We start from the raw sequence: 12,879 nt of genomic DNA, 5'->3' as shown, positions 1-12,879 counted from the left end.
CTATATAAATAATAATAAAATTATTAGTATTTTAATAATGAAATAAAATATAATAACGAAAATAAAATTTTATAATAATTTTTAAATAAAATTCAAATAATAATAATCTAATATTAATAATAAAAAATTAGTTTATTTAATAATATTTAAATAAAATAATAATAATATTTTTATAATAAAATGCTAAAATAATAATTAAAAATAAATTTAAATAAAATAATTATAATATTATTATAACAAGATGCTAAAATAATAATTAAAAATAAATTTAAATAAAATAACAATAATAATAATAAAATTTAAATTTAAATTAAACCCATTTCCTAAAATCCACCCATAACTCCATTTTTCACAGAAAACTCATTTTTTTCCCCAAAAAAAAACCCTTTTTTTCCCCCACCAGGTCTTTACTACGCGTCAGCTGGGAACGATTCCGTCAGGTGTGGCTGGTGAACGAGGCCGAGGCCAAATCCCTGCTGCGGGCGGTTCTGGCGGCCGACAGGATCATCCACGAGCAGCACTTGGGGATCCCCTGGGAGGAGCCCCGGCTCTGCTTCATGGACACCCAGGGGCCCCCGGGAGGACAACGGGACACGCACGACGCCCTGGAGGTGGCCACGGAGCTCCTGGAGTCCGGTGGGATCATCCCGGAATTCCTGGGGATTTGGAGCTCAGATCTTTGGGATTGTCCCAGTTGGGATGTTCCAAGAGCTGGATCGTTCCCAGGGATGTTCCCAAAGGGTTTTTCCCAGTTTTCCAAAGATTTCTTCTCTATTTCCAAAGATTTCTTCTCTATTTCCGAAGATTTCTTATCTATTCCCGAAGATTTCTTATCTATTTTCAAAGATTTCATCACCGTCCCAAAGATTTCTTCTCCATTCCCAGGGATTTGTTCTCCATCCCAAAGATTTCTTCTCCATTCCCAGGGATTTCTTCTCCATTCCCAGGGATTTCTTCTCCATTCCCAGGGATTTCTTCTCCATTCCCAGGGATTTGTTCTCCATTCCCAGGGATTTGTTCTCTATTCCCAAAGGTTTCCTCAGGTGTCCCTCAGATCTTTGGGATGTCCCAGTTGGGATGTTCCAGGAGTGGCCGACCCTGAGGTCACCACGGAGCTCCTGGAGTCCGGTGGGATCATCCCGGAATTCCTGGGGATTTGGAGCTCAGATCTTTGGGATTGTCCCAGTTGGGATGTTCCAAGAGCTGGATCGTTCCCAGGGATGTTCCCAAAGGGTTTTTCCTGGTTTTCCAAAGATTTCTTCTCCATTCCCAAAGATTTCTTCTCCATCCCAAAGATTTCTTCTCTATTCCCAAAGATTTCTTCTCCATCCCAAAGAATTCTTCTCCATTCCCAGGGATTTCTTCTCTATTTCCAAAGATTTCTTCTCCATTCCCAGGGATTTGTTGTCTATTCCCAAAGATTTCTTCTCCATCCCAAAAATTTCTTCTTCATTTCCAAAGATTTTTTCTCCATCCCAGAGATTTCTTCTCTATTTCCAAGGATTTCCTGTCCATTCCCAAAGATTTGTTCACTATTCCCAGGGATTTGTTCTCCATCCCAAAGATTTCTTCTCCATCCCAAAGATTTTTTCACCATCCCAGGATTTTGTTCTCCATTCCCAAAGATTTCTTCTCCATTTCCAGATTTTTTTCTCCATTCCCAAAGATTTGTTCTCCATAAATATTTTTTCTCCATCCATTCCATCCTCAAACCCATAATTTTTTCTCCTCCCCTTCCCTCTCTCCCTGATTTCCAGGGCTGGGATCCGGAAAACGGGACCAGGCAGGGAGGAGGGGGAAGAAGAAAGGAAAGGGAAAAGGAGAAGGAGAAGGAGAGGGGCAGGAAAAGCGGGAAAGGCTCGAGGGAAGAGCCACGTCCCGACCCAACGTCTCCAGGGAAACGCTCCGGAAAATCCTGGAGCTGCTCAGCGACGAGTCGGTGAGTGGAGATGGGGATCGGGATCCACATTACAGGGGGTTTGATAAATTTTATTAATAAAATATAATACAGTGCAATATTATTATTATTATTATTATTATTATTATTATTATTATTGTATTATTATTATTATTATTATTAAACCTATTTCTTAAAATTCGTCAGGAACTCCATTTTTCACACCCTTTATTATATTTCTTAAAATTCATCAGGAACCCCATTTTTCACACCCTTTATAATAATAATAATAATAATAATTATTATTATTATTATTATTATTATTATTACTATTATATTAGTAGTAGTACAATTATTATTATTATTATTATTATTATTAAACCTATTTCTTAAAATTCACCAGTAGCCCTGTTTTTCACACCCTTTTTTTTCTAAACTCTATTAATAAAACACAATAGAATACATTATTATTATTATTATTATTATTATTATATTAATAGCAGTAAAATTATTATTATTATTATTATTATTAAACCAATTTCTTAAAATTCATCAGGAACCCCGTTTTTCACACCCTTTTTTTATATTAAACTCTATTAATAAAACATAATACAGCACAATATTATTATTATTATTATTATTATTATTACTTAACCTATTTCTTAAAATTCACCAGGAACTCCATTTTTCACACCCTTTTTTTTCTAAACTATTAATAAAACTTATCTAAACTCTATTAATAAAACATAATACAGCACAATTATATATAATAATTATTATTACTATTATTATTATTAAACTTATCTCTTAAAATTCACCAGGAGCCCTGTTTTTCACACCCTTTTTTTAAATTAAACTCTATTAATAAAACATAATACAGCACAATTATATTATTATTATTATTATTATTATTACTAAACCTATTTATTAAAATTCACCAGGAACTCCATTTTTCACACCTTTTTTTTTCCTAAACTATTAATAAAACTTATCTAAACTCTATTAATAAAACATAATACAGCACAATTATATTATTATCATTATTATTATTATTGTTATTATTAAACCTATTTATTAAAATTCACCAGGAGCCCTGTTTTTCACACCCTTTTTTTATATTAAACTCTATTAATAAAACATAATACAGCACAATTATATATTTTATTTTCGCTGTTATTATTATTATTATTATTATTATTATTAAACCTATTTCTTAAAATTCACCAGGAGCCCTTTTTTCACACCCTTTTTTTCCTAAACTCTATTAATGAAATACAGTACATTTATTTTTATTTTTATTATTATTACTATTAAACCTGTTTATTAAAATTCACCCGGAGCCCTGTTTTTCACACCCTTTTTTTTATATTAATCTCTATTAATAAAACATAATACAGCACAATATTATTATTATTATTATTATTATTATTATTAAACCAATTTCTTAAAATTCACCAGGAACTCCATTTTTCACACCTATTATTATTATTATTATTATTATTATTATTATTATTACTACTATTATATTATTAGTAGTAGTACAATTATTATTATTATTATTATTATTATTAAACCAATTTCTTAAAATTCACCAGGAACTCCATTTTTCACACCCTTTTTGCCCTAAACTATTAATAAAACTTATCTAAACTCTATTAATAAAACACAATACAGTACAATTATATTATTTTCATTATTATTATTATTATTGTTATTAATAAACCTATTTCTTAAAATTCACCAGGAGCCCTGTTTTTCACACCCTTTTTTTAAAAATTAAACTCTATTAATAAAACATAATACAGCACAATATTATTATTATTATTATTATTATTAAACCTATTTCTTAAAATTCGTCAGGAACCCCATTTTTCACACCTATTATTATTATTATTATTATTATTATTACTATTATATTATTAGTAGTAGTACAATTATTATTATTATTATTATTATTAAACCAATTTCTTAAACTTCGTCAGGAACCCCGTTTTTCACACCCTTTTTTTATATTAAACTCTATTAATAAAACATAATACAGCACAATATTATTATTATTATTATTATTACTTAACCTATTTCTTAAAATTCACCAGGAACTCCATTTTTCACACCCTTTTTTTTCCTAAACTATTAATAAAACTTATCTAAACTCTATTAATAAAACATAATACAGCACAATTATATATAATAATTATTATTACTATTATTATTATTAAACTTATCTCTTAAAATTCACCAGGAGCCCTATTTTTAACACCCTTTTTTTTAAATTAAACTCTATGAATAAAACATAATATGGCACAATATTATTATTATTATTATTATTATTATTACTTAAGCTATTTCTTAAAATTCACCAGGAACTCCATTTTTCACACCCTTTTTTTTTCTAAACTATTAATAAAACTTATCTAAACTCTATTAATAAAACACATTACAGTACATTTATTATTATTATTATTATTATTAAACCAATTTCATAAAATTCACCCGGAACTCCATTTTTCACACCATTTTTTTTTCTAAACTATTAATAAAACTTATCTAAACTCTATTAATAAAACACATTACAGCACAATTATATATAATAATTATTATAATAATTATTATTATTATTAAACCTATTTATTAAAATTCACCAGGAGCCCTTTTTTCACACCCTTTTTTTTCTAAACTCTATTAATAAAACATAATACAGCACAATTATATATTATTAATAATTTATTATTATTATTATTATTATTATTATTATTATTCCCATTTCTTAAAATTCACCAGGAACTCCATTATTTTTATTTTTTTTTTATTTAAATCCCAAGGGATTCCTGCTGGAAAACAAAATCCTGCGGCCGCTGCGGGAGGTGGTGGGAGCCCAGGACAGGGAGGGGCAGATCCGATCCCTCCTCCAGGTGATCCGGGATCCCAAATCCCGGGATTGGGGACGGACACGGGGCTGGGAATGTCCAGCTGGATCCAGGGAATCCTCACAGCCTTTTCCAGAGGGAAAGGAGAGCTGGGATTGGGGATTTGGGATAAAGGGAATGGAATTCCCACTGGGAAAGGGGAGATTGGGATGGGATTCCCAAAGAATTCCCCGGGAGTGTCCCAAGGGTGGATTTGGATCACCCTTGGATTGTGGGGTTGGAAGGGATTGAAGGTCCCCATGGATCCCATCGATGGAATTCTGGGATTGAGGACACTCAGGATCCATCCCGAGGGGGTTTTATGGGATTTGGGGATGGAAAACCCTTCCTGGAGTCCCCAGTTCCCAGGGAATTCCCAAAATTCCTTCCTGGAGAGGAGGAGTCGGGCTGGGGCTGGATCCAATCCCAGGCTGGGAGAGCTGGGAATGTCCAGCTGGATCAGGGAAGGATCCAGGGAATCCTGGGAGCTTTTTCCAGAGGGAAAGGAGAGCTGGGATTTGGGATCAAGGGCTGGAGGAGCCAGGGAATGGAATTCCAGTGGGAAAGGGGAGATTGGGATGGAATTCCCAGAGAATTCCCTGGGAGTGTCCCAAGGGTGGATTTGGATCACCCTGGAATTGTGGGGTTGGGATGGGATTGAAGGTCCCCATGGATCCCATCAATGGAATTCCGGGATTGAGGACACTCAGGATCCATCCCGAGGGGTTTTTATGGAATTCTGGGATGGAAAACCCTTCCTGGAGTCCCCAATTCCCAGGGAATTCCCAAAATTCCTTCCCGGAGAGGAGGAGTCGGGATGGGGCTGGATCCAATCCCGGGCTGGGAGAGCTGGGAATGTCCAGCTGGATCAGGGAAGGATCCAGGGAATCCTGGGAGCCTTTTCCAGAGGGAAAGGAGAGCTGGGATTTGGGATTTGGGATCAAGGGGGAATGGAATTCCCAGTGGGAAAGGGGAGATTGGGGCTGGAATTCCCAGACAATTCCCTGGGAGTGTCCCAAGGGTGGATTCGGATCCCCCCGGGATCATGGGGAGTGTCCCTGGGATTTGGGATTGAAGGTCCCCATGGATCCCACCCCAAACCATTCCGGGATTCCGGGATCGAGGACACTCAGGATCCATCCCGAGGGGTTTTTATGGAATTCGGGGATGGAAAACCCTTCCTGGAGTCCCCAATTCCCAGAGAATTCCCAAAATTCCTTCCCGGAGAGGAGGAGTCGGGATGGGGCTGGATCCAATCCCGGGTTGGGATTGGGATTTGGGAAAAGGGCCTGGAATGGCAGGACAGGGAATGGCTCCCCCTGCCAGAGGGTCAGGATTTTGGGGATTTTGGGGATTTTGGGGGATTTTGGGATCTTGACAAAGAATTCCCAGCCGGGAGGGTGGGCTGGAATTCCCAGAGAAATCCCTGTGAGTGTCCCAAGGTTTGGGATCACGGAAGGTCATTCCCTGCCCATGGAACGGGATGAGCTTTGAGGGTCCCTTCCCACCTGGAATCATCCCACGATTCCCAAATTCCCACAGCTCCATCCCAAAAATGTTAAACACCTCCAGGCTCTTCCCAGACTTTCCCATCCATGGATATTCCCACATCAATCTCTCCCTTATCCAAGGGGTTCCTTGCAGAATTCCCATTCCCTGACGGAATTCCGGATTTTTTTTTCCCCAGAGCCTCCGGATCGAGGACGAGGACGAGCTCCGCGAGCTCCTGGATTTTTTCCTGGACCACGAATTCCGGGAAGCGACCAAAAACCAGGTGGGATCACCAAAAAGGGGGGGAAGAGGATTCCCAAGAGAATTCCCAAGGGAAAGAGGAGGAAAATTGAAAAATTTCCCAATTTTTCCTTCCCTCCAGGATATCCCGGAAGGAGAAGATCCCACGGATCCGGATGAGGACGGAGGGAATTCCCAAAGGGATGAGCTCCAATCCTCCCTTCCCGCCCTCTCCATCCAACCAGACGACGTCCTGAGGATCCTGAAGGAATTCCTGCGGAATTTTGAGAAGCTGAGGTGGGAATGCCGGGATGGAGGAGCCGGGGAATGTCCTGGGAATTCCTGGATTGGAGAAGGAGATTCCCAAACTTTCCTGTCCCACTGCAGAGGGAGCAGGAGATTCCCAAGGCTGGGAATAACCCGGTGGGAGGGATGATCCAGGACTTGGGAAGGGAGGGAAAGCTGGAGCTTGTTCTCCATCCCAAAGATTCCTTCTCTATTCCCAAGAATTTCTTCTCTATTCCCAAAGATTTGCTCCCCATCCCAAGGATTTGCTCCCCATCCCAAAGATTTGTTTTCTATTCCCAAAGTTTTTTTCTCCATTCCCAAACATTTTTTCTCCTTCCCAAAGATTTGTTCTGCATAAAAATTTGTTCTTCATCCCAAGATTTTTTCTCCATTCCCAAAGATTTGTTCTCTGTTCTCAAAAAATTTTTCTCCATTCCCAAAGATTTGTTCTCTATCCCAAAGATTTTGTCTCCATCCCAAAGTTTTGTTCTCTATCCCAAAGATTTCCTCCCCATCCCAAAAATTTGTTCTCTATTCCCAAAGATTTCTTCTCTATCCCAGGGATTTGCTCTCCATTCCCAAAGATTTGTTCCCCTTCCCAAATATTTTTTCTCCATCCCAAAGATTGTTTTTTCTCCATTCCCGAAGATTTGTTCTCCATCTCAAGGATTTGTTCTCCCTTTCCAAAATATTTTTTTCTCCATCCCAAAGATTTGTTCTCTATCCCAGGAATTTGTTCTCCATCCCAGGAATTCATTGTCCATTCCAAGATTTTTTTCTCCATCCCAAAGATGTTTTTTTTCTCCATCCCAGAGATTTTTTTCCCTCATCCCAAGGGATTTCTCTTCCCCATCCCAAGGTTTTGATCTCCATCCCAAAGATATTTTTTCTCCATCCCAAAGATTTTTTCTCCATTCCCAAAGATTTTTTCCCCATCCCAAGAATTTGTTGTCCATGCCAAGAGTTTTTTCTCCATCCCAAAGGTTTGTTCTCTATTCCCAAAGATCTCCTCTCCATCCCAAAGATTTGTTCCCCTTCCCAAGTATTTTTTTCTCCATCCCAAAGATTTTTTTCTCCATTCCCAAAGATTTTTTTCACCGTTCCCAAAGATTTTTTTCTCCATTCCCAAACATTTTTTCTCCATTCCAAAGATTTGTCCTCCTTCCCAAGGATTTACTCCCCATCTCAAAGTTTTCTTTTCTATTCCCGAAGATTTATTCTGTTCCCAAGAGTTTTTTCTCTATTCCCAAAGATTTCTTCTCCATTCCCAGGGATTTGTTCTCCATAAAGATTTGTTTTCCATAAATTTTGTTCTCTATTCCCACAGATTTGTTCTCCATCCCAGGAATTTGTTGTTCATTCTAAGAATTTTTTTCTCCATCCCAAAGATTTTTTCTCCATCCCAAAGATTTTTTCTCCATCCCAAAGATTTTTTTTTCTCCATTCCCAAACATTTGTTCTCCATCCCAGGAATTCATTGTCCATTCCAAGATTTTTTTCTCCATCTCAAGATTTTTTTTTCTCCATCCCAAAGAATTTTTCCCCATCCCAAAGATTTTTTTTCTCCATCCCAAAATTTTGATCCCCATCCCAAAGTTTTTTTCTCCATCCCAAGGTTTTGATCTCCATCCCAAAGATTTTTTTTCTCCTTCCCAGGGATTTTTTCTCCATCCCAGGAATTCATTGTCTATTCCAAGAGGTTTTTCTCCATCCCAAGAATTTTTTTCTCTATTCCCAAAGATTTTTTTCTCCGTCCCAGGGATTTTTTCTCCATCCCAAAGATTTTTTTTTCTCCATTCCCAAACATTTGTTCTCCATCCCAGGAATTCATTGTCCATCCCAAGATTTTTTTCTCCATCTCAAGATTTTTTTTTCTCCATCCCAAAGAATTTTGATCTCCATCCCAAAGTTTTTTTCTCCATCCCAAGGTTTTGATCTCCATCCCAAAGATTTTTTTTCTCCTTCCCAGGGATTTTTTCTCCATCCCAGGAATTCATTGTCCATTCCAAGAGGTTTTTCTCCATCCCAAGAATTTTTTTCTCTATTCCCAAAGATTTTTTTCTCCGTCCCAGGGATTTTTTCCCCATCCCAAAGATTTTTTTCTCCATTCCCAAACATTTGTTCTCCATCCCAGGAATTCATTGTCCATTCCAAGATTTTTTTTCTCCATCCCAAGATTTTTTTTTCTCCATCCCAAAGAATTTTTCCCCATCCCAAAGATTTTTTTTCTCCATCCCAAAATTTTGATCCCCATCCCAAAGTTTTTTTCTCCATCCCAAGGTTTTGTTCTCTATCCCAAAGATTTTTTTTCTCCTTCCCAGGGATTTCTTCTCCATCCCAGGAATTCATTGTCCATCCCAAGATTTTTTTCTCCATCCCAAGATTTTTTTTCTCTATTCCCGAAGATTTTTTTCTCCATCCCAAGATTTTTTTTCTCTATTCCCGAAGATTTTTTCTCCACCCCAAAGATGTTTTTTTCTCCATCCCAGAGATTTTTTTTCCCCATCCCAAGGGATTTCTCTTCCCCATCCCAAAGATTTTTTTTTTCTCCATCCCAAGGTTTTGATCTCCATCCCAAAGATTTGTTCTCTATCCCAGGGATTTCTTCTCCATCCCAGGAATTCATTGTCCATTCCAAGAGGTTTTTCTCCATCCCAAGAATTTTTTGTCTATTCCTGAAGATTTTTCCCCATCCCAAAGATTTTTTCTCCATCCCAAAGATTTTTTTCTCCTTTCTAGGGATTTTTTTCCCCCATCCCAAGGGATTTCTCTTCCCCATCCCAAAGTTTTGATCTCCATCCCAAAGATTTTTTTCTCCATCCCAAAGTTTTTTTTTTTCCATCCCAAGGTTTTGATCTCCATCCCAAAGATTTTTTTTCTCCTTCCTAGGGAATTGTTCTCCATCCCAGGAATTCATTGTCCATTCCAAGATTTTTTTCTCCATCCCAAGATTTTTTCTTTCCTCCATCCCAAGATTTTTTCTTTTCTCCATCCCAAGATTTTTTTTTCTCCATCCCAAAGATGTTTTTTTCTCCATCCCAGAGATTTTTTTCCCCCATCCCAAGGGATTTCTCTTCCCCATCCCAAGGTTTTGATCTCCATCCCAAGATTTTTTTTCTCCATCCCAAAGAATTTTTCCCCATCCCAAAGATTTTTTTTCTCCATCCCAAAATTTTGATCCCCATCCCAAAGTTTTTTTCTCCATCCCAAGGTTTTGATCTCCATCCCAAAGATTTGTTCTCTATCCCAGGAATTTCTTCTCCATCCCAGGAATTCATTGTCCGTTCCAAGATTTTTTTCTCCATCCCAAGATTTTTTTTTCTCTATTCCTGAAGATTTTTTCCTCCATCCCAAAGATTTTTTTCTCCGTCCCAAAGATTTCTCTTCCCCATCCCAAAGTTTTGATCCCCATCCCAAGGTTTTGATCTCCATCCCAAGATTTTTTTTTTTCATCCCAAAGATTTTTTTTCTCCATCCCAAAGATTTTTTCCCATCCCAAGGTTTTGATCTCCATCCCAAGATATTTTTTTCCCCATCCCAAGGATTTTTTCTCCATCCCAGGGACGAAGGCCCCCCCCGGGAGCTCCAGGACGTCCGGGACAATTCCAGGGACGGGGAATATTGGGAATCCCTGAGCTGCGTCATCCCCGAGGCGACGCTCAAACTTTGGGACGCGCTCGGAGCCGCCCTCATGGAATATCAGTGAGTGCCTGGGGCTGGAAAATCCCGGGGGTTTTCCACGTTTTCCAGGGGTTTTCCATGTTTTCCAGGGGGTTTCAATGTTTTCCTGGGGGTTTTCCACATTTTCCTGTGGGTTTTCCATGTTATCCCGAGGGTTTTCCACCTTATCCATGAGGGTTTTCCATGTTTTCCCAGGGGTTTTCCATGTTTTCCTGGGGTTATTCCACATTTTCCTGTGGGTTTTCCATGTTTTTCCAGAGGTTTTTCCATGTGGTCCCGGGGTTTTTCCACATTTTCCCAGGGGTTTTCCAAATTATCCCAGGGGTTTTTTATGTTATCCCAGAGGTTTTCCATGGGAGTTTTCCATGTTTTTCTGGGGGTTTTCCACATAATCTCAGGTCTTTTTCCATGTAATTCCTGGGGGTTTTCCACATTATCCTGTGGGTTTTCCATGTTTTCCCAGGGTTTTTCCATATTATCCCTGGGGATTTCCACCTTATCCTGGGGGTTTTCCACTTTATCCCAAGGGTTTTCCATGTTATCCTGGTGGTTTTCCATGTGATCCCTGGGATTTTCCATGTTTTCCAGGGTTTTTTCACTTTATCCCATGGGTTTTCCATGTTTTCCCATGGTTTTTCCACATTATCCTTGGGGATTTTCCCGGGGGTTTTCCACATTATCCCAAGAGTTTTCCACATTATTCTGAGAGTTTTCTAGGTTATCCCGGGGGTTTTCCACATTTTCCTGTGAGTTTTCCATGTTTTTCCAGAGGTTTTTCCATGTTATCCTGGGGGTTTTCCACCTTATCCTGTGGATTTTCCACTTTTTCCCAGGGTTTTTCCATGTTTTCCTGGGGATTTTCCTTGTAATCCCTGAGGTTTTCCACATTATCCCAGGGGTTTTCCAGGTTATCCCCAGGATTTTCCACATTTTCCCAGGGTTTTTCCATGTTCTCCCTGGGGTTTTCCATGTGATCCCGGGGGTTTTCCACATTTTCCAGAGGGTTTTCCGTGTTATCCTGGGGGTTTTCCATGTAATTCCAGGGGTTTTCCATATTCCATATCCCATATTCCATATTATCCTGGGGTTTTTCTTTAGTTATTTCTGTGGGTTTTCCACATTATCCCGGGGGTTTTCCACATGATCCCTGGGGGTTTTCCACATTATTCTGGGGGATGAGGTGGAAAACTCCTGGGATCACATGGAAAACCCTTGGGGGGATTTACCCCCACGTAATCCCAGAGCTTTTCCACATTATCCCGGGGTTTTCCACATTATCCCGGGGTTTTCCACATTATCCCGGGGTTTTCCACATTTTCCCAGGGGTTTTCCAAATTATCCCAGTTTTTTTTTTATGTTATCCCAGAGGTTTTCCATGGGAGTTTTCCGTGTTTTTCCAGGGGTTTTCCGCATTATCCCAGGGGTTTTCCATGTTTTCCTGGGGGTTTTCTGCATTTTCCTGTGGGTTTTCCATGTTTTCCCAGGGTTTTTCCATATTATCCCTGGGGATTTCCACCTTATCCTGGGGATTTTCCACCTTATCCTGTGGGTTTTCCACTTTATCCCAAGGGTTTTCCATGTAATCCTGGTGGTTTTCCATGTGATCCCTGGGATTTCCCATGTTTTCCAGGGTTTTTTCACTTTATCCCATGGGTTTTCCATGTTTTCCCATGGTTTTTCCACATTATCCTTGGGGATTTTCCCGGGGGTTTTCCACATTATCCCAAGAGTTTTCCACATTATTCTGAGAGTTTTCTATGTTATCCCGGGGGTTTTTCCACATTTTCCCAAGGGTTTTTCCATGTTTTTCCAGAGGTTTTTCCATGTTATCCTGGGGGTTTTCCACCTTATCCTGTGGATTTTCCACATTTTCCCAGGGTTTTTTCCATGTTTTCCCGGAGGTTTTCCACATGATCCTGTGGGTTTTCCATGTTTTCCCAGGGTTTTTCCACATTATCCTCGGGGTTTTCCTTGTGAATCCAGGGTTTTCCATGTAATCTCATGGGTTTTCCACATTATCCCAGGGGTTTTCCATGTTTTCCTTGTGGGTTTTCCACATTATCCTGGGGTTTTCCATGTAATCCTGGGGGTTTTCCACATTATTCTGGGGGATAAGGTGGAAAACTCCTGGGATAACATGGAAAACCCCTTGAGACATTTACCCCCACGTAATCCCAGAGCTTTTCCACATTATCCCGGGGCTTTTTCCACCTTATCTCGTGTCTTTTCCCGGTGATTTATCCCGGTTTCCCTTTTCCCAGCAAAGTGCTGACCCGGCGCTCGGAGCTCTTTTCCGAGGCGGCCGCGCTGCAGCAGGAGAACTCGGAGCTGGGAAAGCTCCTGGAGGAATATTTGGGATCTCCCCACGCCCGGTGA

General features: G+C 39.2%; 1 protein-coding gene across 1 annotated transcript in view; it reads left to right on the top strand.

Moving 5' to 3' along the window:
- Positions 1-12,879, top strand: part of DRC1 (dynein regulatory complex subunit 1) — a gene marked incomplete at its 3' end in the record, with an annotated part of 28,598 nt that extends 15,719 nt beyond the window's left edge. Inside the window, exons 9-16 of the mRNA XM_083857669.1 lie at positions 404-636; positions 1,758-1,939; positions 4,720-4,809; positions 6,491-6,831; positions 8,150-8,153; positions 9,210-9,381; positions 10,200-10,524; positions 12,765-12,879. Coding sequence (XP_083713795.1) covers positions 404-636; positions 1,758-1,939; positions 4,720-4,809; positions 6,491-6,831; positions 8,150-8,153; positions 9,210-9,381; positions 10,200-10,524; positions 12,765-12,879 — 1,462 coding nt within the window. The remainder of the gene's footprint in view (positions 1-403; positions 637-1,757; positions 1,940-4,719; positions 4,810-6,490; positions 6,832-8,149; positions 8,154-9,209; positions 9,382-10,199; positions 10,525-12,764) is intronic.

This window comes from Zosterops lateralis (assembly GCF_965231275.1).
Source record: "Zosterops lateralis genome assembly, chromosome: 3".
NCBI lineage: Eukaryota > Metazoa > Chordata > Aves > Passeriformes > Zosteropidae > Zosterops > Zosterops lateralis.
This window is presented reverse-complemented; position numbering and strand designations above follow the sequence as displayed.